Source organism: Notechis scutatus, chromosome 2 (assembly GCF_049901735.1).
Source record: "Notechis scutatus isolate UNSWTSFEM ecotype Mainland chromosome 2, rNotScu1.2, whole genome shotgun sequence".
Classification (NCBI taxonomy): Eukaryota; Metazoa; Chordata; class Lepidosauria; order Squamata; family Elapidae; genus Notechis; species Notechis scutatus.
The window spans coordinates 170643204-170665318 of NC_142010.1; the positions used below are offsets into that span (position 1 = coordinate 170643204).

Here is a 22115-nt window from a genome sequence, read left to right on the forward strand (position 1 = left end):
ATAAATGAAATTATACATTTAGGTATAATTCTGACAATCATGCTTCTAATAAATTCTGGGATAACAGGCCAAGAAAATGTTTGAATTCATGAGCCAAAAAAAATTATTGAGATATATCCATGGGGGTAAACAAAATATATTTAAATAGCATTAACAATAAACAGAATATTGAAACGGATCCAACAATTCCCCCTTTGAACAACATCAACAAACTAGTCGGAATAGCTCTTAACCTTAGTGTGGTGGTCTCTCATGAAAAGAAGACACAACGCAAGGTTGTCTCGGGATGAAAGCCCAGAGCAAACTCCGACACCCTCTTTTATTAGAAGCAATCTTTCTTAATGTAGCAATTTTTGTTAGCGTCCTATCACAAACGTATTACATCACACAAAATGCACTGATCATTCGCATAAGCATACAAAGCTGCAAAGTTTAAGTTTGCTACAGTTCTGGTTAAGAAATGGCAACAATTTGTCCTTGCTCCTTGCTTCATGTTGCAGCCAACCACCAGAAGGCTCCGTTGTCCTAGCACGTACACAAAGAACAAAGAATAATTCCCACACCTTAGCAGATTGATCTCCCAGCAATTGCACAACCTCATTGCTATTGTAGAAAGAAGCCTTTGTGAAACCCAGTTGAAAGTAAAACTACATATTGTGTAAGGCAGAGTGTCAGCCCTTCGAAGGTGGGACTCCACAAGCAGGTGAGCTAGAGATGAAGACTGCAGAAGACACCCCCCCACACACTTGCCATTTTTTTTGTGCCTCGCTTCTTCAAAATAGACATTAACACATAATTTTGGGACAGCTCTTCCAGATTCTCTGGTGTGCCTTGTTTCACCAATTCATCTCAGCTCATCAGCAAGTCCATCTCAACATTGATTAATCAGAGCAAAAACACCCCACCCATTATCTCGTAAAATGAAAATTTGATGTGAATGTAGAAAATATGATTTGTTTTTAGCTTTAAACTCTCTTGATTACCTGTTGCTTTCTTAGCAGAATCATCAAAAGAAGCTCTCAATCTTTGTGCAAAATTCTGATAGTTCTCCAATACTAGATATTTGATATTGGGCATACTTCATTTGGCTGTCTCTTTCAGCAAACTCAGAATAAAAGTCATCTCGATGAGGTCTGTGGTATATTCTGTCATCCCACATCAGTATAAACCATCTCAATGTGAAGCTATAAAAGTTAGAATTGATCCTGAGCATTTCCAAAACTTTTCTGGCAAGCTCCCATGTCACTGCTGGTTGAGGTAAGCCATGTTGCAAAAGCTGTGCTAGGTGCATCATGGAATTTTGCTTTATAAATCCACTTGTTAGTGTTACAATAATGCTGCAACAAGATGCTTAGCAGATGGTTGAGTGCTCTGAAGATCAGATCTTTGATCCAAGATAAAGAGTCTGCTTCTCCTAATAGGTGTCAGTTCAATGTAGGCCATGGCAGGAAAAAGATTCTGCAAGATATACAGTACTGGATTTGTAATCTACATTACAGTAGAATTTTGGAAATCTAACAGCATTTTCTCTTCCTCATAATTAAGTGATCCTGTTTAAATTTCTTTCTAGAGTTGTCTTCTTTCTTGGACTTCAATTGTATTTGGCTAACTGCTACGTTCCTCCTCCAAGATCATTATGTGCTTTGTTATGCTGGACTTGTATAATTAGTGAACCCACAAATTTGAAATCATGTTTAGAATATTGTGAATGTATGTATGGTTTGGTATATTGTACAAATATAACCTAAAAATGACCCCCTTTTTGGATCTTAAGTGTAGATAAAATTAAATGTAGACAGCCTGCCCTTGAGAACAATCTTCTCGAAACTAATGTGTTGGAAGTACTGCTCAAAGAATTCCCATTATGATGTCACAATGCTTACTGTTGGTATCATCAGGCCTTTACTACATCATGTCCATTCCTGCCATTTGAAATGGTGGTCAGTACATGGAGAGTAAGCATATATGAGCATCAGGAAATAAAATGTCAAGCAGAGGAAGTGCAAGTTCTGGCTCTCTGCCGTCAAAGAAAGGACCAGCAGTCAAGCCGAGTACCAAATTTAGAGAAGAGGGAGAGGTAGCTCCAAGGAGGATAGTAAAGGAGACAAGAGCTGTTGTCATAGACATTGGTACTGGCTCCTGCAAATGTGGCTTTGCTGGAGAACAAAAGCCAAGCCATGTGATTTCATCTACTGTAGGCAAGCATATCCAGGAGACAGCAAAGACTGGAGATAACCGGAAGGAAACTTTCGTTGGAAGAGAACTTCAGGAAGCTACAGTACCCTTAAAACTTGTCAATCCTTTAAGACATGGAATAATAGTGGACTGGGATTCTGTTCAAGATATGTGGGAGTACCTTTTCCTTAGGGAGATGAGGATTCGACCTGAAGAGCATGCTGTCCTAGTATCGGATCCTCCTCTAAGCCCTACCACCAACAGAGAAAAATATGCAGAAATGCTCTTTGAAACCTTTTGCACACCTGCTATGCACATTGCTTACCAGTCAAGATTGTCAATGTATTCCTATGGAAAGACCTCAGGTCTCGTGGTGGAGAGCGGTCATGGTGTCTCCTATGTAGTTCCCATTTACGAAGGATACACCATGCCAAGCATTACCGAAAGAGTAGACTATGCTGGATCTGATGTCACTCAGTACCTAATGAAGTTAATAAATGAGAATATAAAATTGTTCACAGAGAAAGACTGGAATATCGTAGAGGATATCAAAGAGAACTATTGTTTCACTTCACTGGATTATCAACATGATGCAGCCACAGCTCCCAGGAAACATGAGGTTGAGTATCAGCTTCCTGACGGGCAAGTTATCATTATTGGCAAAGAGAGATTCTTATGTGCTGAAATGCTCTTTAAGCCATCCTTGATAAACTCACAGCAACTGGGACTTCCTCTCCTGACCATGACTTCCCTCAACAAGTGTGATGTTGCCCTCAAAAAGAACCTGATGGGCAACATCTTGTTATGTGGGGGCTGCACCACACTAAAGGGCTTTGCTGACCGCTTCCAGAGAGAGCTGATTAGAATGTGCCCAAATGATAATCCCATTTCATCAGCTTCTCCGGAAAGGAAAACATCTGTCTGGACCGGAGGCTCCATTCTTGCATCTCTCAAGGCTTTCCAGCAGCTTTGGGTTCATAGAAGAGAGTATGAAGAAAAGGGTCCTTTTTACATCTACCGGAAATGTTTCTAAATCCCAAACGTGAATCCCTTCGCCTAGGAGAACGGGGTGAAGTTTGGTTGACAAAATGGACACACTTTCCCCTGCTACCCCTATAATACCAATCTGCATGTTATATGATCTGGATGACATTCTGTTCTCTGTGTATTAAAAGCTCATTGTTGTAACAGCAAAAGATAGCATTCCCTTTTTTGGTGCGAGTAACAACAAAAATCAGAGAAGATTAATGCATCAAGGAAAACCTTCCAATTAGATGATCTATGCTGAGAGCCAGCAACTGCACTTATTCATTCATTCATTCATAGTAAGCTTTGTTGAACCGAATGGGATTGTCTTTTGAATAAATTAGGGAGGATTGTACACATACTATATTCCTGAAAACAGTGTCTATCTTAACAAAGAAAAATAAAAAGCAGAGTAGAACACCTTAAAATAACAAAATATCTCATGAATTCCAGTTGTGTTTTTGCAGAATTTTTAAACCTTACCTGTTATATAGCCAGTGCTAACCTTGCACCATTCACATGCTTTCGAAGTATATCCCAGCAACTTTAGCAGCTCTGAGATTTCTTTTAAGAATAAAGTCAGGTTTTCATTAGCAAACTTGTGCATGTTGGCTATGCATAATCTTTAGAGGTTGCACAGAGTTATGAAATTGCAATCCACAGTATTTGTAATATGCACCCTTTATTAAAAATATAAACAGGCATCGGTCAACATTCATACACAAACATATCTGTTCGTGTATTCAATCACTGGAAACTATGTCCAGAAAAGGACTGTGTACTCGGTGCTTCATCATGTAGAAAATCAAAGATGAGAGATTCAAAGAAAAAAGTTACAATAAAACTGTATTAACCTCTCCCCATCTTCTCTCTCCTTTGTTCTCAGAAAAATAATGTTCCACCAATATTCAACCTGTCAAAACAGGGCTTAATATATTAATAAAATTCTTGCTCAGTGGTACTGAATTGTGTATCTTTAAAAAAATCCCTACAAAAATAAAGTGCTACTGGTAGCCCTGCTTTAAAATCTCCAAATAACATTTCAGATATCAAACTGCAAAAAAAAAAGAGTTTGGAGAGTTCAAAGAAACATAATTTACAATAGTAGAAGCTGACTGATTGCTATCGGGTTAAAAAGGCAATGATGGGAGAAAAATGTGGAAGGAAGCCCATGATCAGACATATATAAGGGCAAGGTGGCTCACAAAGAAGTGTAAATTCACCTTGCCCTTATGTATGTCTATTTAAACAATCTGTTTAAACATTACATTTAAATTCTGTTTCTCATCATATATCCTTAAATGAAGGATGAATGCAGGTAGCCTTCACTCAATAACCACTCGTTCAGTGGTGCTAAACAAGGACTTATGACTGATCCTCATGGTTACGGCCATCACAGCATCCTTGTGGTCACATGATAACAATTTGGGGGCTTAGCAACCAACTTGCAGTTATGATGTTCCAGGGTGATAATCATTTGCAACATTTGCCGCCAGCTTCTGATTAGCAAAGTCAACGAGGAAACAATAGTTACAAATGCCGATCACATGACCATAGGCTGTTGTGACAATGCAGAATTTGCCTAATGATGGTGACTGGGACTGCCAGAACTGCTGTCATTAAGTTGGTATGATCGCATGACATCATGCCCTATGATCTCATTGCTTAGTGATGGAGTTCCTGGTCCCAATTATTGGTAAGCGAGGACTATCTGTAGAGAGATCTTCATCCTGACAATAGTTGTGGACCTGAGATTATTGGAGCAGAGTAAGCTTCCACGGAGTGTTTTTGTTGAGTTTGGGAGCAATAAAGATCTCTGGATCTAAGAGAAAGAAAAAGCAAGAGAAAATCCTGCAAATAAGATACGCAAGCAAGCAAGCAAAAGTAACGGATGTTACAGTATACTTTATGTAAATATTCTGACAAAAAAAAAATTAACCAAAACCTCACAAATGAGAAGAAATGTATCACTGTGACAATAGTCCTATGATTTGTTTGCTACATGAAATTAATGAAGAATAAACTAAAACTTTATTCCTTTGCTACCTAAAACAGCAAGCTCAATTCTGAGCTTTCCTAAATTGCATATGCTTCATGGTAACTACGCACGTCTAGGGAGTGGGTTCAAAATTTGAATGCTAGGCCTGGGCAAAGAGCATAGCTAAGCAAGGAAGGGGTTTGGGTCAATTACTAAAATTCACAATCTCCTCCCATGTTAAATAAAGTGAGCGTTCTTGCAACTGGGAGCCAAGTTTTATTTTTTGGCAGCTGAGAATTAACAAAAGGCCAGAATTATCAGCCCACAGGTGAGCAGTATTTGAAGAGCTGATGATAAAATTGCATTTGTAGGCTGTTCAGAGTCACAGTTGTGAGATAGAAAGCTCAATAAATCATTTAAATAAATAACTTTGCTTTGCTATTCCATTTCACATTGTAAGTGGGCAAAATCAACTTTTTTTCCATGCTATGTTAATATACTATTAGGATTGTAACAGGTTCTTTTGCAACCCATAAATTGCTGACAGATGCATTTCAAGACAACCTTAAGTTCCAGCATCCCCATATTTATATATATACATATACTGGTATACATACACATATGCACAAATTGTAATTAATTTGTACACTGCATGATCTGTCTTACCTTGTACTATAGGAGCCATCACTTTCTGTTGAGTATAGGCAGCACTTATGCTATTAGCAGTTGAATTGGGACCCAGGATCTAAAATTGCAAGGAATTAGTAAAAGATGTTGATTTATTTAGAATAACACTACAATAAAACCATTATTTTCCCTATGGAATGAACAGGAGAATTAACTTGATTTTGTTTCCCAACTCACTCTTGCACCTGCTTTGAATCTTCAAGTAGTCCTTGATTCATGACAGCAATTGGGACCATGCTTAAGTGATAAGTCATATAGTGTACTGCATTGTTAGTAATAAAAATCCCTGCATTCCAGTTGCTGTCATTAACTAAATCCTATTGTTGTTAGGTGAGGCAACTTCCTGCCGACTTTCCACAGCCAGTCAGTGGGGAAGGAAGCGAGGGGGTGTAGGGGAGGATCAGGGAGGTTGCGCAAGAGTTCAGCGCAAGAGGAGTGAAGGGGTGTGCGAGGTCAGTGAGGAAGGGTCGAGGAGGGTGCAAGGGGTTGTACAACAGCATAAATCCAGGAGGGTGCCTGAGAAGTGCAGTGTAGGTCAGGGAGGGTGTAAGAAGAAGGATTGGGAGCATGAAGGTGCCTGGGTCAGGGAGAATGTGTGGGTGTGGAAGGGAGGGTCAGGTTGTGGTACTGTTGAGGATGCATATGAGTGCAGAAAAGTGTGAGAAAGACATGGGGAGGGTACATGAGTGGCCAGCAGGGTGTGAACAATGAGGGGCTGAGGGAGGGTGCAGAGGTGGGGGAAGACTTACTGACTGGGGTGAATTTCCCTGCCAGCTTCCCCATTGACTTTCTGGTCATGCATGTGAACTATTTGCCACGTGCCCAGATTTGCATTTGTATAACACAGGTGCTGGGACAGATAAGAACGCCAAGCATCATTTGTTTAGCACCATAATTTGGAATGGTTGCTGAACAAATGGTCATAGATCAAGGGCTACCTACACTCAAAACATACATCGTCTTCCTGGCAGCAACAGAATTCTTGACACAGACCAGGGAAATGGGATTCTCTCAAGAGAAATCAGGTAAATAAAATGGCTATAGAACCTCCACAGCAACCCATCACCAGGTGCAGCTTCACCTTTTGCCCTTATGTATGTCTATTTAAACAATCTGTTTAAACATTACATTTAAATTCTGTTTCTCATCATATATCCTTAAATGAAGGATGAATGCAGGTAGCCTTCACTCAATAACCACTCGTTCAGTGGTGCTAAACAAGGACTTATGACTGATCCTCATGGTTATGGCCATCACAGCATCCTTGTGGTCACATGATAACAATTTGGAGGCTTAGCAACCAACTTGCAGTTATGATGTTCCAGGGTGATAATCATTTGCAACATTTGCCGCCAGCTTCTGATTAGCAAAGTCAATGAGGAAACAATAGTTACAAATGCCGATCACGACCATAGGCTGTTGTGACAATGCAGGATTCGCCTAATGATGGTGACTGGGACTGCTAGAACTGCGGTCATTAAGCTGGTATGATCACATGACATCATGCCCTGTGATCTCATTGCTTAGTGATGGAGTTCCTGGTCCCAATTATTAGTAAGCGAGGACTATCTGTAGAGAGATCTTCATCCTGACAATAGTTGTGGACCTGAGATTATTGGAGCAGAGTAAGCTTCCACGGAGTGTTTTGTTGAGTTTGGGAGCAATAACGATCTCTGGATCTAAGAGAAAGAAAAAGCAAGAGAAAATCCTGCAAATAAGATACGCAAGCAAGCAAGCAAAAGTAAGGGATGTTACAGTATACTTTATGTAAACATTCTGACCAAAAAAACCCTCACAAATGAGAAGAAATGTATCACTGTGACAATAGTCCTATGATTTCTTTGCTACATGAAATTAATGAAGAATAAACTAAAACTTTATTCCTTTGCTACCTAAAACAGCAAGCTCAATTCTGAGCTTTCCTAAATTGCATGCTTCATGGTAACTACGCATGTCTAGGAGTGGGTTCAAAATTTGAATGCTAGGCCTGGGCAAAGAGCATAGCTAAGCAAGGAAGGGGTTTGGGTCAATTACTGAAGTTCACAATCTCCTTCCATGTTAAATAAAGTGAGCGTTCTTGCAACTGGGAGCCAAGTTTTATTTTTTGGCAGCTGAGAATTAACAAAAGGCCAGAATTATCAGCCCACGGGTGAGCAGTATTTGAAGAGCTGATGATAAAATTGCCTTTGTATGCTGTTCAGAGTCACAGTTGTGAGATAGAAAGCTCAATAAATCATTTAAATAAATAACTTTGCTTTGCTATTCCATTTCACATTGTAAGTGGGCAAAATCAACTTTTTTTCCATGCTATGTTAATATACTATTAGGATTGTAACAGGTTCTTTTGCAACCCATAAATTGCTGACAGATGCATTTCAAGACAAGCTTAAGTTCCAGCATCCCCATATTTATATATATACATATACTGGTATACATACACATATGCACAAATTGTAATTAATTTGTACACTGCATGATCTGTCTTACCTTGTACTATAGGAGCCATCACTTTCTGTTGAGTATAGGCAGCACTTATGCTATTAGCAGTTGAATTGGGACCCAGGATCTAAAATTGCAAGGAATTAGTAAAAGATGTTGATTTATTTAGAATAACACTACAATAAAACCATTATTTTCCCTATGGAATGAACAGGAGAATTAACTTGATTTTGTTTCCCAACTCACTCTTGCACCTGCTTTGAATCTTCAAGTAGTCCTTGATTCATGACAGCAATTGGGACCATGCTTAAGTGATAAGTCATATAGTGTACTGCATTGTTAGTAATAAAAATCCCTGCATTCCAGTTGCTGTCATTAACTAAATCCTATTGTTGTTAGGTGAGGCAACTTCATGCCGACTTTCCACAGCCAGTCAGTGGGGAAGGAAGCGAGGGGTGTAGGGGAGGATCAGGAGGTTGCGCAAGAGTTCAGCGCAAGAGGGGTGAAGGGTGTGCGAGGTCAGTGAGGAAGGGTCGAGGAGGGTGCAAGGGGTTGTACAACAGCATAAATCCAGGAGGGTGCCTGAGAAGTGCAGTGTAGGTCAGGGAGGGTGTAAGAAGAAGGATTGGGAGCATGAAGGTGCCTGGGTCAGGGAGAATGGGTGTGGGTGTGGAAGGGAGGGTCAGGTTGTGGTACTGTTGAGGATGCATATGAGTGCAGAAGAGTGTGAGAAAGACATGGGGAGGGTACATGAGTGGCCAGCAGGGTGTGAACAATGAGGGGCTGAGGGAGGGTGCAGAGGTGGGGGAAGACTTACTGACTGGGGTGAATTTCCCTGCCAGCTTCCCCATTGACTTTCTGGTCATGCATGTGAACTATTTGCCACGTGCTCAGATTGCATTTGTATAACACAGGTGCTGGGACAGATAAGAACGCCAAGCATCATTTGTTTAGCACCATAATTTGGAATGGTTGCTGAACAAATGGTCATAGATCAAGGGCTACCTACACTCAAAACATACATCGTCTTCCTGGCAGCAACAGAATTCTTGACACAAACCAGTGAAATGGGATTCTCTCAAGAGAAATCAGGTAAATAAAATGGCTATAGAACCTCCACAGCAACCCATCACCAGGTGCAGCTATGATTTATTTAATTTTTTAATAAAATGCAATGAGTAAAAACCCAATCTGGTACTATGTCTAGCTTCTTCTCCAGGCCAAAGAAAGTGGCATGCAATTCTCCCATACACTCTTCCCATTTTGTACATGCGTGCAGTATCGCAGTGCACTTCAAGAGTAAAACAGGCGATAGGAGAGTTTCCGGTTTGTCGGCTTCGCGAGCGGTAGGGATTCGCGGCTGCGCGATCCCTGCCGCGCTAGCCGTTTTGGGGCTCCGACCGGACGGGTGCGGAGCAAGGCTGCCCTGCAGGGGTAGCTGAAGGTAAGGGGATCCGGAGGAAGGGTTTGGGGGTGTTGCAGACCCCCTCCCTGGCCGGCAGAACCCCCTGTTACCAGGACGGTGCAGCGGCGGTCCGTAATGGCCGCCACAAAGAAGTTGACAGCCGGGCAAGTATGCGCAGGAGGAAGAAGAGAAAGTTATTGAAAGTAAAAGTTCTTCTTGGTCGACCCAGGGCTTTGAGATTTATCCAATTTAATTCCTGGAAAAGATGGTTTTCTGATGATTTCTTCCACAAGAGAAAAAAAAAGCGGCTATTTTGAGGTGCTGAAGGGAAAGTTTACTCTCCTCCCGACGGAATTAAGCCGGAAGGGAGAGGATAAAGAAAATATATAAATTTGGATCTTGTTGGAGGAGATGCCTTGAAGACTTGAGGACAGAAATACAATCTTAATAAGGCTTTAAAATATAGACTTGGATTCTTTTTTTTTTATTTGTTTGATACCACCCTGGAAGAGGAAGGGGAATTTTGGCTTGCTTGGATTTATTGAGGATTGTGGATTTTGGGATTGTTTTGCCTTTCTCTCGGAATATTTGGTTGGTGTAAGAAGAAAGAGGAATAAAGAAAAGAAAAGATTTATTTATAATGGCTTTCCTTTTTGAAGATCTGAGGGATGAATATGAGCAAACAAAAGCAACCTGCAAAGATGGCATGGAAAAAGCTTTTCTATTTCTAGAAATGGCGCTGGTCAATTACCAACAGACAATGGAACAGATGGAAACGGAAGAAGAACAACAAGGAAGAGACGAAGACGCCATCTTCATTGAATCCCAAAACTTATCTAAGGAAGAAGGAAGGAAGAGAGCAAGGAAAATGAAGGACTTAAGATCTAAAAAACATTTGAGAAAGAGAAAAATATGATGCAAAGTAAATATAATGATAACAAACAAGAGAAAAAGGGAACACAACAGAGAAGGGATCCCAGCAAGGTAGAGGTTAGAAGAAGAAGGGGGTAGGAAGATTTGGTGGGGGAAGAAAGAAAGGGAAAGGCGGAGAGAAAAGCCTCAAAGCTTTAAAATTGGATGGGAGAAGAGGGATTTTTTTAGAGACAAAGGATGAAATATAATTTTCTGTAAGAAAGATTCTGCTAAGGTACAGAAGATGGTATTGTAACATTTATATTTGAAATAGTAAATTAGAATGGTTTAAGATTTAATAAGAAATTAAAATGTTGAAGTTTTTAATAATGATTGATTTTAAAATGTAATAAAATATCGAAGGAAAGGAGGATATAATGTATTTAAACATTTTTGGTGGATAGAATGTACCAAGCAGAACCAAATTGGGTATTTGTTATGCTGAATGTTAATTTTACTAACTTAGGGGAGGATAGAAAGGCATCATACTCTGATTAGTGATTTCAGGAGAAATTTTTTTATTATAAGAAGAGATAGAGGGATAAATGAATGGGCAAAAGATACAAATTTAATGATTTAATTAAGAAGGATTAAATAAGATAGAAATGTGAAGAGTGATATGTGCTATTATTTTAGCCCATGCAAAGAGAGGTAACTGGGGCCAAGGTACTTTACTAAAAGATTTTTTTATGTTTGTTTGTGTTTGTTTGTGTTTTATGAGAATATTGGGGAAATTATTGTAGAAAGACAGGGAAAGATTCAATATGTAATGATTTGTTTGTTGTTGAAACTTTTAATAAAACTTGTTTTTAAAAAAAAAAAAAAAAAAAAAAAGAGTAAAACAGGCAACGATGCTGCTTTTGTCCTTTGCCTCCTCCTGACCTTCCCTCCCCCCTCATGGTGCAGGCACCCCTTGTGGATCTCTCTGTTGCAACGGATTTTTCTTCGAATAAAGTGGCCTCCTTAAGAATGCTTTTACAAAATGAAAACAGTGTGATGCAGTGTGCCAGTGAGAGTGCCAAGGGGGCAAAGCTGGAATTAATGTCTTACTGGATTGGCTGGGGTGTGCTGCGAGTCTGGGCTCCAGATTTCAAGCAGGGAGCTCTCCACCAAGTGAAGGGTATCCTCAAAGGCCTGTTGCAATTCCTGGGCTTGTTCATCATAGCTATACAGGACTAGGTGTCTTAAAATGCTGTATATCTCACCTTCAGTGGGGGAAAAAAACACATCCCATTCTAGTGAAATGCATTTTTTTTAATAAAATAGGGTACACAGAGAATCAGGTCAGCTTTAGGATTTATTACTTGGAACCCTGACACAGAGAAGATAAACCTCTCCCTTGCACGCCCTCTGATCCTAGGTTAAAAAATAATGAAATCCCCCACTCCTATTTTTCAGGGATATAGGCATAAACTGTATCTATCAGCTCAAACTCCCTGATTTCAGAACAACAGCCCTGGAGGTTGCTGTAGGGCAGGGGTGTCCAACCTTGGCAACTTTAAGACTTGTGGACTTCAACTCCCAGAATTCCTCAGCCAGCTTTGCTGGCTGAGGAATTCTGGGAGTTGAAGTCCACAAGTCTTAAAGTTGCCAAGGTTGGACACCCCTGCTGTAGGGCTAGGTTTCTCCAGGCACATTCTGGAAAGGTATTTAGAAATGTCCTACATTCTAAAAATAACAATATTGGCTGACAGGGCTAATAAGTTAGAAAGTTCCAGCATTCTATCCAGTGATTCCAGGGTTCTTAAGATGAATAGAAATACACACACACACACACACGCACACCGTGTTTCCCCAAATATATGACCTACTGCGAAAATAAGCCCTAGCCTGATTTTTGGGCTGGGGCATAATATAAGGCCCACCCCAAAAATAAGCCCTAGTGAAGGGGAGGCCTGGTCAACACAGGAGGCAGCCCTTCCCTGGTCACCTCATGGAGGCCTGGCCCTTTAATCATGGCCCACGGATCAGCTGAGCTAGCAAGGGCTGGGAGATGGCTCTCATTCTCTCTCTCTCTGTGGAGGCTCCCAGTGCAATGCTCTGCCGCAGTTTCGGAGCAAACCTCTGCCTTCCCTGAGCAGGATTGCAAGGCTGAAGGCTTGGAAGGGAGCATTTTGGGGATGTGTGTCTGCGCAGGGCTCCCCAGGGATAGAATGATTAGCAGGGAAATGGGGGAGGGGATTTTCCTGCTGATCGGAGCAAGGCGAAGCCTCCAGCCTTGCAATCCTGCGCAGGGAAGGCAGAGGTTTGCTCTGAAGCTGTGGCACATTGTTGCGCCGGGAGACCTCCACAGGTAGCATTTCTGAAATGTTAACTTTTAACACTGTACTCACAGGAAAATCCCCCCCCCCACCGTCACGGTTTGATTTGCTTTCTGTGAAGCTTTGTGCTTTGTGCTGAGAAAAGTCTGTGCTTTTTTTGTTCCCTTCTCCCCCTCACCCCTGGCTGTCCACCTCAGCTTTCCCAGACAACTGTCCACCAAGGTGGAGGCTCCCTTGTGGGGCGCAATCGAACTTCCAACTGACCCAGTGAGCGTGAGCTACCCTGACACAGAAAGGGGAAGGAGCTGATTGGGGGGGGGGCGGCTGTGGGGAGTTCTGGGAGTTGAAATCCACAAGTCTTAAAATGGCCGAGCGGCTGCCCTTGCTGCTGCTGGCCTCTTTGCCCTCCTGGTGTGGGATTGCTCCTGCCTGGCCAGGTTGAATTGTCCCAGATCGATTCAACAGGCTTGACTGTATTTAGGAATGAGTGCAAGTAAGAGAACCAAAGGGGAATAAAAGACAAGAGTGAGAACTATCATGTCTCACCTCCTCAGTACTGTTTTTTAATAGCTCATTTGTAGCCAGTTTTTTTTAAAATTAATCTAATTCCTTAAGACTACTATCGTATCGAAAGACTCTAAAAGGGAGAAGAAAATGAGAGCCTGAGTAATGGTGAAGAATTTACAGTCCCACCTTAAGCATCAAAGCCATCTGGGTGATTTTGGGCCACTCACACTCTTTCAGCTCAACCCACCACAGGGTTGTTGTTGTAGGGAAAATAGGAGGAGGAAGGAATAGTAGAAATGTTCACTGGCTTTGAATTGCTTATAAACTAATAAAGATGGGATAAAAGTCTAATAAGCAAACAAAATAAGTAAATTAGCACTAACAATTAAGTATTCACAAATCATTATCCCATCTACAAACTTGGTTTTGGATATGTGGATTTGGTAATTAGGCTCATCTGGTAAGGAAGTAGCCTTTTGTGCAACTTCCTGTTACCCCAAGATCACTGAAGATCACCATTTGGAATCTCTACAGACACGGTCATTAAGCCCCGCTCCCTCAGATCTTTTCCTGATTTCCTTTAGGGCCATTCTTCTGTGCCACATCCAAAATTTGAAGAAACAACCCCTGCAACTAACCTTTCAAGTTGTCAATACTTCGAACGATTTCTCCTAAGGCCTCCAGAAGTGCCACATCTTCTAAGGGACTTCCTTCCTTCAGGCTGTGTTTCTTGCGTTCTGCCTTGCGACGGTTCTTTGAAGAGCGTCTGCAACAGATCCAAGAGCATCTGCAAAATGAGCTGGCTGACCAGGTGGTAGTGGAGAAGTGAAAAGAGAGACTGAAGGGATGGGAGAGGAGGACAGCTTATAAACATTTCGTCTGATCAATCTTTCTGCACTTGCGTGTGGCTTGAATTGGATGAGAGAAGCCTGAGATAGTAAGGCTGATACGGATTGCATTATTTCAAGACTGCAGATGAAATTTATAGGACAAGATGACTGCCTTAGGCTAGTTCTGCTCCCCTCAAACACAACCCCTTTCCTTTCCTGAAAATGGAAAAGCTGCACATCAGAAGAAAGCACTTTTCTCCTATTATGCTTGTTTTCTATGTGCAGCAAGTTTTGATTCTGGATTTTTATAGAGGAGAAATAAAGGAGATTCAAACTGAATATATCTGCCATCACACAGAAAACAGATTTACAGTGTGCAGATAAGCAGAGAATCATTTGAAGTGGGTGTATTCACACTCAAAAAAATAACTGCTTTAATGAACTGAAGAAATGCCTGTTCACATTCTCATATATATATATATATCAACCACCTCATTCGAAGAGCCTTGTTTACAATGTCAAGAACAATGACAGTAAAGTGTAAAGTTTGGAGGACAATTTATCAATTTTCCTTCTTATTTCACTATTAACTGTGATTATTGCCAGACACTGAAGTGTTTTATGTCCTTCTCTTTTTTGGAAAATGTAATGTGTGGAACAGAATCAGCAAAAGAATTACACTGCTCAAAAAAATAAAGGGAACACAAAAATAAGATGTCCTAGATCTGAATGAATGAAATATTCTTATTAAATACTTTGTTCATGTGCTGACAACAAAATCACACAAAAATTATCAATGGAAATCAAATTTAGCAACCCATGGAGGTATGGATTTGGAGTTACACTCAAAATTAAAGTGGAAAAAAACACTACAGGCTGATCCAACTTTGATGTAATGTCCTTAAAACAAGTCAAAATGAGGCTCAGTAGTGTGTGTGGCCGCCATGTGCCTGTATGACCTCCCTACAACGCCTGGGCATGCTCCTGATGAGGTGGCAGATGGTCTCCTGAGGGATCTCCTCCCACACCTGGACTAAAGCATCCCCCAACTCCTGGACAGTCTGTTGGTGGATGGAGCGAGACATGATGTCCCAGATGTGCTCAATTGGATTCAGGTCTGGGGAACGGGCGGGCCCGTTTGTGGCCCGCTGGAGGTCATTTTGCAGGGCTCTGGCAGTGCTTCTCCTGTTCCTCCTTGCACAAAGGCAGAGGTAGCGGTCCTGATGCTGGGTTGTTGACCTCCTACAGCCTCCTCCACGTCTCCTGATGTACTGGCCTGTCTCCTGCCTCCATGCTCTGGACATTACGCTGACAAGACACAGCAAACCTTCTTGCCACAGCTCACATTGATGTGCCATCCTGGATGAGCTGTACTACCTGAGCCACTTGTGTGGGTTGTAGACTCCGTCTCATGCTACCACTAGAGTGAAAGCACTGCCAGCATTCAAAAGTTACCAAACCATCAGCCAGAAAGCATAGGAACTGAGAAGTGGTCTGTGGTCACCACCTGCAGAACCGCTCTTTTATTGGGGATGTCTTGCTAACTGCCTATGCTTTCCACCTGTTGTCTGTTCCATTTGCACAACAGCATGTGAAATTGATTGTCAATCAGTGTTGCTACCTAAGTGGACAGTTTGATTTCACAGAAGTGTGATTGACTTGGAGTTACATTGTGTTGTTTAAGTGTTCCCTTTATTTTTTTGAGCAGTGTATTTTTATCTCTATCTCTTTGTTATCTCTCTGTACACCCATGATCTGGGAACTGGAAGCATGTCATTAGCCATACACTCCTACCCCTTTTCATATATGGCCAGGCTTTATAATGTTTCAGCAAAAAGGTTTCATGCTTATAGATGGCATATTCTCTTAAGACAGTACACTAAATTCCTAAAGGATATTACTTTTAAAATGTGAAATTTTCTCTCTCTAGCTCATACAAACATAAAATTCTAAAATTATTTTTCTTAGAGGTGAAAATGGGAAAACATTTTAATTAATGTTTAATAATTAATTAACAATGAATGACTAATGTTGCAGGCCTCTAAGGAGCCAAGAGAAGTTGCTTTGTGGCCTCTTTGATTATCAAGCTCCCAGTGGAGTTCAGGGAGATATAAGAAAAGCAGACTTTATCTGGAGACCAAAATTTTCCGCTTGGGACATGAATGGCAGTCAAACTATTGTACACCAAAGCTATGATAAGGCAAAGTAACATACGCAGATATTCTTGAATTACTGTGAGTATATTTGGAACTTGTGTCACTGGCTGTCACCAAACTGCTGGTATCAGAAAAGAGATCCGATTCAGGACAATTTGATGCTTCGTGATCTGCAAAAATTAGTTAAAAGAGGAAAACATTCACATCTTATCTATTAAATAAATTCCTCTTGTCACTTCATTTCAGTAGCACTTTTTTGACTGTTTTAGAAACATTTTGCAATGTTTCAGGTGCATCCGTGGAAGGTGAAACCAAGGGAAAAGGTATGATTCCTGATGTGAAATATTAAGAATAGCAATCTGAACTTTAGTTAATGGGTTAAATGAATGAATCAATTCTATCTAGTCCAACATCTTATTCCTCTGGAGGTCTGGCAGATATTCCTGGAAACTTTAGTTCAAATACTTCGTTTCCAGCATCTGGCATACAGAAAGTCACTGCCATTGAATATAAGGTAGCATTATTTCAAACAAGGTCAGAGTAAGAACTATACAGATTGCAATAATTTATCTTTAATGCTAATCTGGAATAAATACAGAATCTTGGAAGGTGTAAGAGGAACTTCCTACCCTCATTTACAAAGAATTAATGAAGACACTTTGAGGGATTCAAAATGCTTCTTCCTTGATTTGTTTCCATATAGGCTAACCTGCCATTTATGAGATCAGTTGCCAACTGATTCACTGCAATCTCCTGTTTGTTTAAATCAGTGGTCTTACCACTGTTTTCTCAGCCTCCCCACAATCTCGCTTGTGTAGCACTTCATAAGTAGCAGAAACCAAAAATGTAAAGTTCTACTATTTTGTTGATACAGTAACTGAGGTTCCTACTCTTATCTTAAGGCACTAATAAGGAGCTTTCTATGAATCAGTGTCACAAAATGCAATTCTATTGAAATACATTACCTAGCAGTTCATTTTGGGCTTGCTGCTTAAGCTCTCGAACTACAGAAAGGCGCTTACGATGGTGGGAAAATTCTGCTTTCTGTGTTTCCAAGAACACTAAATGGTTTTTTTGAGCTAGAGAGAGGATCACAGTAAAAGGAAAATTATACACACGTAGCAGAAACAGGCACATTAAAAACTCTGATTTGGCAATGTATAATAAAACAAAATCAAGATCAAGCTTAGATGTTCTTTGTGCCCAGAGACCAATTTTTTCAATATCCCGCTGTATGTCCTTTTCCTCAATCCAACACTCTTTCCCTCTTCACCTAATTTGAATCTCATTAAGCTCACACCTCCAAGCACATATCAACTCTCAAGAAGCCTTACCTTCCAACAGAGATGGCCTGAAGTTGGTCTCTAGAATGTCGGTCCTATTGTATTTGTAAATCTAAAGTGGAAAATAAAACAATAAACCTCTTTGACAAAACAAAGCAAAACACAACACTTTCCCACAGATAATGGAAAGGATTCAAGGGTTTCAGGGATCTTACTATTCTCAAGGCTTCATCCCAGGCAGTTCCTTCTAAAAGAAGCAGGATGGCCTCTTCGTAGTCCTGGAAAAGGGTAATCAAACATTTACTGTCATTTTGTTGACTAATCAGTTATTTCCCTCTCCTGAAGCTCTTTAGCTGAAAAGAAACATATGGATGAAATCCCAAATCCTGTAATATTCATAATATACAGTGAGTACTCTGCTTGACCTGCTTCTAATATATGTTTGTAAGTGTGTGTATGTACCCAAAGTGCCTATTATTAACCTTTGCTTTCTTTTGCCACAATTGTTCTATTTCTATTTGTGGTTCTTCATATTTTATGATTTTCTCTTCTAGCCTTATCACTACATTGCAGGTAATATTCTGCATCAATGAACTATGAGAACTGATATAACCTAATGTTCCAAATGCTTCTATCTTATCACATCAACTCAGCCACAATGCTGTTCAAGAGCATCAGATGATATATGCCTCTAATTAAAAGCTATTTCTAGCCATACATGCCTGAACCAGCTCTTGTTTTTTCCTTAGCTGGCATCCTTCCCAGGACTTTGAGATATCAAGCTAATTTTATTAGGCAGGCTAAATCTTTAGGATAGCAACTAGCAATACTTTAGCAATACTTATATTGTCAGTCATTCTACTTGCAGGAAATGGATGAAAGACTGATAGATTTGCCACAGATGAGGCATGGATGAAGTGGTTTTCATAATAAATTTGTTGTCATTAAACAACATGGTTCAACACTCTGAAGTGTATACATTTGGCTGTAGCTAGAACACAGCATACAAAATCCAAATGAAGCAACGTAACCATGGGGACTTACAAATAAACTGCTCTCAGCAATACCATCAAAAATAGTTTATATTATCTTTCTTCTCTTATCAAATATCCCTTGATATGAAAGATGAAATAACAACATGGAAAAAAAATGGAGGCTTATAAATGGAAGATGAAGATATGGGAGTCCTACACAAAAGGAACCTTGTCCAGAAACGTGGGGAACAAGTCATGGTGTTACATATAGAAAACAGACCTGCAGGAATTTTGATTTACATCTAATCATCTGGGGGAGGAAGCAAACCACTGCTGCTCAGTGTTCATTTTCTATTTTCAAACACAGGTGAAAAATACAAGGAAAGATGAAACTCTGGAAATAATGTCACAGATCATCATGCAAACACTACGATTTATGTAGCTATGTCAGATGTATAGAATGATAGCACTTGGATGGTGATGTCATCATTCTGGCATCATTGTAATTTGCTACAGACTGTGTTGTGAAGAGAGACGCATGGGTAGAAAACAGCAGATAAAAAAGTGGACCAGAAACAGAAGAAATGGAAGGGAGTAAAATAGGAACTGCACCTTGGCATATTGTTCCAGAAGAACTGCTGCATCGACATATTTTCTTTTTTCAGTAAGTCTTCCTGAAAGAAGGAAAGTGTTCAGGAGAGAAAATGGGAGATTTTTAAAAGGCTATTTTTTCCAGAGTTTTCCAGCCTGTCACAGTTTCACAAGCCTCCAAACCAAATGTAGCTTCTCAATCACTCATCCCTATTCTTAAACTTTGGCAACAGGTACATGAAAGGGTACCATTCCATCCCAGCCATGCAGTTCCAGGGACAGAACTAGTCCAAAGAGTTGCTAAGACTTAGTGGTGGTGGTGGCTTATATCAGCTGAAGAGAGTGTGCATATTCTTTCCCAACACCTGAGTCCCATATCATACTTGATTGGTGCTTAAAAAAAAAAAAAAAAAGGTCTTCAGGAGTCTAGCAAGGTTGCTGTTTGAGAAGGACTGAACCAAAGTAGATTTCTGCTATAATTTCCAAAGCTTTCAATTATGGTGGAGATTAATGCGCCCCTTTGAATCCACTGGGAGGCCCTACCCAGGGTCACTCATATTTTAGTGATCTCTAGATTGGACTGCTGCCACAAACTCCACACAGGGCTGCCACTGAAATACATTCAAAAATTTCAGCAGGTGCAGAATAGTGACACAGGCAGTTAGTGTTTTTCAGCATGTGACACCATTGTTAGGTAGGTTGCATGGCCGCTGGTATGATTCCAGGTGTAATTCAGGGTCCTGGTAGTCACCTTTAAAGCCCTTCATGGTTCGAAACCAGGTTACTAATGGGGCCATCTCTTTCCGACTGCTTCTACCTGCCCTATTTGGTCAGGCAACAGAGGGCAAGGAATGTTAATTATCAAGCCCCAGGAAGAGATGTTTTTCAGTAATGGCATCCACTCACTGGAATATCATCCCTTTGGAGATCAGACTGGCCCGATGCCTGTAGGCCTTGCCCCAAAATTCTTGGCTCTGTGGTCAAGCCTGTGACCCTTAAGCATGTAATGAATCCTGTCTCCTGGTTGTTTTGACTGTGATTGTTATTTGATAACTCCTTGGCTGTTATGGGTTTTATATTTTTATTTTTGCATATGCCTTTATCATTTGAAATACTGTGAGTAGCCCTGAGTCATACATTTGTGGTGGGCAGCCATATAAACCTATGGGCAGCCATATAAATCTATGAATAAATAAGACATGACAGATAAGGTGCCTTTGGCCATGTCACAGTTTGCATCAGTTTCTATATGCTGATCAACACACAAGCAAAATGAACTTCATGAACTAATTGCAAGCTTAACAGTGGGGTTCATCTGCTTGCAGTATTTATCTTTGTTTTCCAATTCCTCTCCAATTCCCCGCCTGGTCTACCTCTCAGCTGAAATGTACACTGCATGTTCCCTCAGAGTACACGCCTGTCTTTTTCCTGCTCTGGTTCTTAAATGATTCTGCCAAGTGCCAGGCATGTCACCTGTACTATCTCATAAAAATGAACAGTATTTTTAACCACCACATGTACGTTTTTGGAAGGGAAAAGAAATTGTAAAAAAGATAATACACTTAAAAACACTTGGGATGGCCAAATTTGGACAGGAGAGACAGGTTTAGGGTTTATCATGGATGCTCACCTGCCATGCTCCTTGCCAGGCTGGCCAGCTTGTCTTCAGTGTAACAAAGTTCGGCAGCCGCACAGAGAGCCTGCTGCCAGTTGCCGCTGATCAGAAAAGCATCCAGAGCTTTCTCGAAGGCGCCGCATCGGAAGAAGATCAGCCCAGCTTGTCCAGCAAGATGCTTCTGGATTAAATATTCCCCGTAGGCATAGCTGATGGTCTGCAAAAGATAGTTACAAGGAAATGGACCCGGGCTTTCTCACTGATCGAAAAGTTGGTTGTTCTTGACTGTTTTTGGAGACGACCGGCAAAGGTTTAAGTGAAATTGTAACGTGCGCATTCCATTAGTCATCTGCCAAAGGAGCATGGGCTGTCTACTGTCTCTGAGATGGGGAAGCCACTGAAGGTGTGCCAGGCCTATATTTCTGCCTTTTTTTACAGATTGTCCTCAACTTGCAACAGTTCATTTAGTGACTGTTCGAAATTACATAGGCACTGAAAAAGTGACGTGACTGTTTTTCCACACTTATGATCTTTGCAGCCTCCCCATGGTCACATGATTTGCCTCTGGATGCTTGACAAACATGGTTCATATTTATGACGATCGCAGTGTCCTGAGGTCATGTTATCCCCTTTTGCGACCTCCTGAGAAGCGAAGTCAATGGGGAAGCCAGATTCACTTAACAACCATGTTACTAATTTAACAACTTGAATTCATTTAACATTCTTGTGGCAAGAAAAGTCATAAAAATCGGACAAACTCACTTCACAAATTTCTGACTTAGCAACATAAATTCTGGACTCAATCGTGCCTGGAGCAACTACCTTTAGTTGCTCCTTCTATTGCACATTGAAAGGCTTACATGAACCAGAAGTCACAAACCAAACTTTATGCAAGAGGAACTTCTAGCTAAAGTACTTAGGGTTTGATAAACAAAGGAAATATTCAGAGAAAGATATATCTGCCACTGTGTAGCATGTATTTTATGACTTGAGTACAGCTGCCTGCTCTCACCAGCAAATAAAAATGGATGGAAAATTATTTGTGTACCTTGTATTCTTGTGTGCCTGGCAAACAGAGCTTGAGGGCTTCATTATATAAATTCTGATCAACCACCAAATTTAGGAACTCTGGAAAATGTTCTGAGCCTGAAAAAAAACAATAGATATTTTTTTCTGACACTCAAAAGACAAAGCTCTGCCCAGGCCTATGGGAGCCAGTTTAAATTAACTAGGACATTTTATTTTAAATTGCAACATGTAATATGCCCAAATCCAG

General features: G+C 40.7%; 2 protein-coding genes across 4 annotated transcripts in view; one reads left to right on the forward strand and one right to left on the reverse strand.

Moving 5' to 3' along the window:
- Window positions 1–570: 570 nt before the first annotated feature.
- Window positions 571–3710, forward strand: ACTL7A (actin like 7A). The gene has a single exon (XM_026672890.2). The coding sequence runs from the start codon at window positions 1985–1987 to the stop codon at window positions 3206–3208; it is 1224 nt and encodes a 407-aa protein (XP_026528675.2). The 5' UTR covers window positions 571–1984; the 3' UTR covers window positions 3209–3710.
- A 156-nt stretch (window positions 3711–3866) lies between these two features.
- Window positions 3867–22115, reverse strand: part of ELP1 (elongator acetyltransferase complex subunit 1) — a 52387-nt gene continuing 34138 nt past the window's right edge. The window contains exons 24-34 of one of the 3 annotated variants that reach the window (XM_087957376.1): window positions 21888–21985; window positions 20855–21056; window positions 19246–19307; window positions 17875–17937; window positions 17711–17771; window positions 17342–17455; window positions 16435–16546; window positions 14029–14156; window positions 11673–11827; window positions 8354–8432; window positions 3867–5023 (exon numbers count right to left, since the gene is read on the reverse strand). In XM_087957376.1, coding sequence (XP_087813502.1) covers window positions 4956–5023; window positions 8354–8432; window positions 11673–11827; window positions 14029–14156; window positions 16435–16546; window positions 17342–17455; window positions 17711–17771; window positions 17875–17937; window positions 19246–19307; window positions 20855–21056; window positions 21888–21985 — 1142 coding nt within the window. In that variant the 3' untranslated portion in view covers window positions 3867–4955. Of the gene's footprint in view, window positions 5024–6942; window positions 7546–8353; window positions 8433–11672; window positions 11828–14028; window positions 14157–16434; window positions 16547–17341; window positions 17456–17710; window positions 17772–17874; window positions 17938–19245; window positions 19308–20854; window positions 21057–21887; window positions 21986–22115 lie in introns of those variants that run through there. The other 2 variants (XM_087957377.1, XM_087957375.1) reach the window with 2 other exon arrangements.

Coding starts and splice junctions, on each gene's coding strand:
- ACTL7A (XM_026672890.2), top strand. CDS start 1,985: ATGTCAAGCAGAGGAAGTGCAAGTTCTGGCTCTCTGCCGTCAAAGAAA.